The sequence below is a fragment of the Octopus bimaculoides genome, chromosome 4, assembly GCF_001194135.2.
Source record: "Octopus bimaculoides isolate UCB-OBI-ISO-001 chromosome 4, ASM119413v2, whole genome shotgun sequence".
In the NCBI taxonomy this organism is placed as follows: domain Eukaryota; kingdom Metazoa; phylum Mollusca; class Cephalopoda; order Octopoda; family Octopodidae; genus Octopus; species Octopus bimaculoides.
The window spans coordinates 89221999-89224647 of record NC_068984.1 but is presented as its reverse complement, the minus strand read 5'-3'; the positions used below and the strand labels follow the sequence as shown (position 1 = coordinate 89224647).

General features: G+C 31.4%; 1 protein-coding gene across 1 annotated transcript; it reads right to left on the bottom strand.

Annotated features, from left to right (window-relative positions):
• Window positions 1–830: 830 nt before the first annotated feature.
• LOC106869976 (hedgehog-interacting protein) lies at window positions 831–2553 on the bottom strand. Its single transcript, XM_014915924.2, has one exon. The coding sequence runs from the start codon at window positions 2275–2277 to the stop codon at window positions 1663–1665; it is 615 nt and encodes a 204-aa protein (XP_014771410.1). The 5' UTR covers window positions 2278–2553; the 3' UTR covers window positions 831–1662.
• Between the last annotated feature and the right edge of the window lie 96 nt (window positions 2554–2649).

Here is a 2649-nt window from a genome sequence, read left to right as displayed (position 1 = left end):
ATAAAGCTTGTTAACTGATGATGTACTTGGATGGTGCAGTTTTTCTCACAAAATTCAACATTTTCAACGTACATTTGTTTAAGGAAAATTTGTTGGACTGAGATTCAATTTTTTTTTTTTTTGATCATTCTCTCTATATTTGCGTATATTTCAAACATATATAGAAATATAGAGTTTGTAATTATCTCTAAATAATTTAGATATTAATTGAAATAAGTAATCTGTGGTATAGGTGATAGCCATACTATATTTCTTTCTGTCTTAGGCACTAAGTCAGTTTTTGGAGGGTGGAGTATTATTGATTTGAATTAACATCAGTACATCACATATATTTTAGCAACCTTGAGATGAAAGATAACATCATTCCATGTACGATTTGAATTCAAAATGAAGAGGGGTGAAATAAATTCAGAAATGTGTTCATTACTTTTAACGAAAATATATAAATACCAACAATTAAAAAAATCATTAGATAATTATATGAGACAGAAGTAACGTTTTTTTCTCAATTATCTATCTCTGAAACTTTGTATCTCATTAAGATATCACCATATTTTATAACATGTGAAAATATTAGCATACAAATACCATAGCATCCATTTATAAAAAGAAAATTGAATTAGTTTCAAAATGCAGAAGAAATAAATCTGTTGGATGGTTGGTGATCTTTAGAATAATCTATTAATTAAATAATAAATATACATGTTAGCAAGATAGACTGGTAATGTTTAATTTTGAAGAGAGAAAGTTTCTTAATTACTTTTGTATTTTAAACTAATAAGAGAACATAACTGAAATTTTTATACCCATTCATTCATAGATTCAAACAGCTGTTTTATTATTTGTGTATATATGTGCATGTTGTGTTCATGTAATAAGATAAAATAACTTTCAAAGATTTGGAAGTAAGTCTAAAATATAATCTATGTATCTGAAGTTGATTTGTTAAAGAAAATATCAGATTTTTTACAGTATAAAATGATATTGTAATTGTTAACAGACTAAAACTGTCCTAGTGGAAACTTTCCTAAATATTAAAAACAACTAAGAACTATAATTAAAAAAGAAATGAACTAAAACAGAAAAGAAAAAAGAAAATAAACAAGAAACAATATTTCTAAATGTGTCTGCAATAGATATTTAAAAGTTATTGAATTTTTACCACAATGCAAACACACTAATTCTATAAACTCACATAAAAAACATACATACATGCATATATATATATAAATATATATATGTGTGTGTGTGTGTGTGTGAATTATTTCTATATATATAGGTATGCATATATAAATAGCTAGCTAGCTAAATAGCTAGATAGATAGATAGAGAGAGAGGGAGTACGTGTGTGTGTGTGTGTGTGTGTGTGTGTGTGTGTGTTCATTCCAGTTGCTAAGAGATATACATCTCTGCAATAGTCCCATTTAATCATACATCCGTACATGAAACGATCCTTCGTTCACTTTCTGGTGTCGATATTTACAAACTGCAATAATAAATACAAGAAACCAAAATAGCTTCATCATCAGTTAACAAACCTTTAGCAGTCGATCTTTTTCTGCTTTTCTACTGTAGAAATGGACCAAATCGGGTGATAATAATAACAATATTTATAGTTTCTTAACATGTTTTTAGTCAACAATTTCGTTTGATAGATCACTGCTAACCTACAGACCAACTTTCCCAGACTAGAAGGCATTGTAATAACAGTGCTCCAATTAGTAGTTCGAGCATAGGATAGACAGTATACATTACACCATCAGTAGTTTCCTCCTGAAAGTCATGGTTGAAGCATTTACCATTGCCTGCATCGTCCACTTTAAAGCTTCGACTGAGACAGAATTCACTGCCATTAGAGTATAAATTTCCAACGATTGATCCCTTCAAAATGGCGTAACGACAAGCTTCATAGAAATTATTGCAGAATTCTTTACAAACGGTCAATCTCTCACGAAGGTAGAAAACATTCTGATTTGGGGCACAGATGTAACACATTAGATAGTTTAGGTAGTTTTGACATTTTTCGTTGGCACCAGGTAATGGTTTGACATTACCGAAGGTGGCAGCAATTTCTTCTTGCATACAGCAACTGTTACTCTGAAACCATGTGCAGTTCTTCAGAGTTGGTTGCGGCGACGGTGCACGGTTACTGAAGAATGAACAATACTGGATGTCTTCTGCTCGGACTTGATATACGCAGAAGAAAACAATAACTAGCAAACATAACAGCACATTATCGCTGCGCTTACTGGCATTTCGCATCATTCGACCGATCATATTTTTGCTTTGCTTTCCAGGAAACGTCTATTTATGTTTAGGTAATTACCGAGACGTTTGCTACGGTTGACACTTAACACAGATCACAGAAGTAGCTCGTTCGGTAATCTCCGTACAAAACCGTAGCTATCCGCATAATCTGTGTCGATTCACTTAATCAATACAAGACAATTGTTCGAACGAAGAAATAGATAAAATCAGCCAAAAAAGCACTATCCAGTATTTACTCGCTTCTGTTCTGAAATCAAATATTGCCTCCTCGGTGCGATAAAATGAGTATTAATTAATTAAGGGACTAACTTACCTCAGCAGCAAATATTTCAGATTCCCAAATTAATTAGAATTAATTGTACACTGTCAAAAATGGCATTA

Excerpts from the sequence above, each read along its gene's own strand:
- LOC106869976 (XM_014915924.2), bottom strand. The coding sequence starts at position 2,277 with ATGATCGGTCGAATGATGCGAAATGCCAGTAAGCGCAGCGATAATGTG.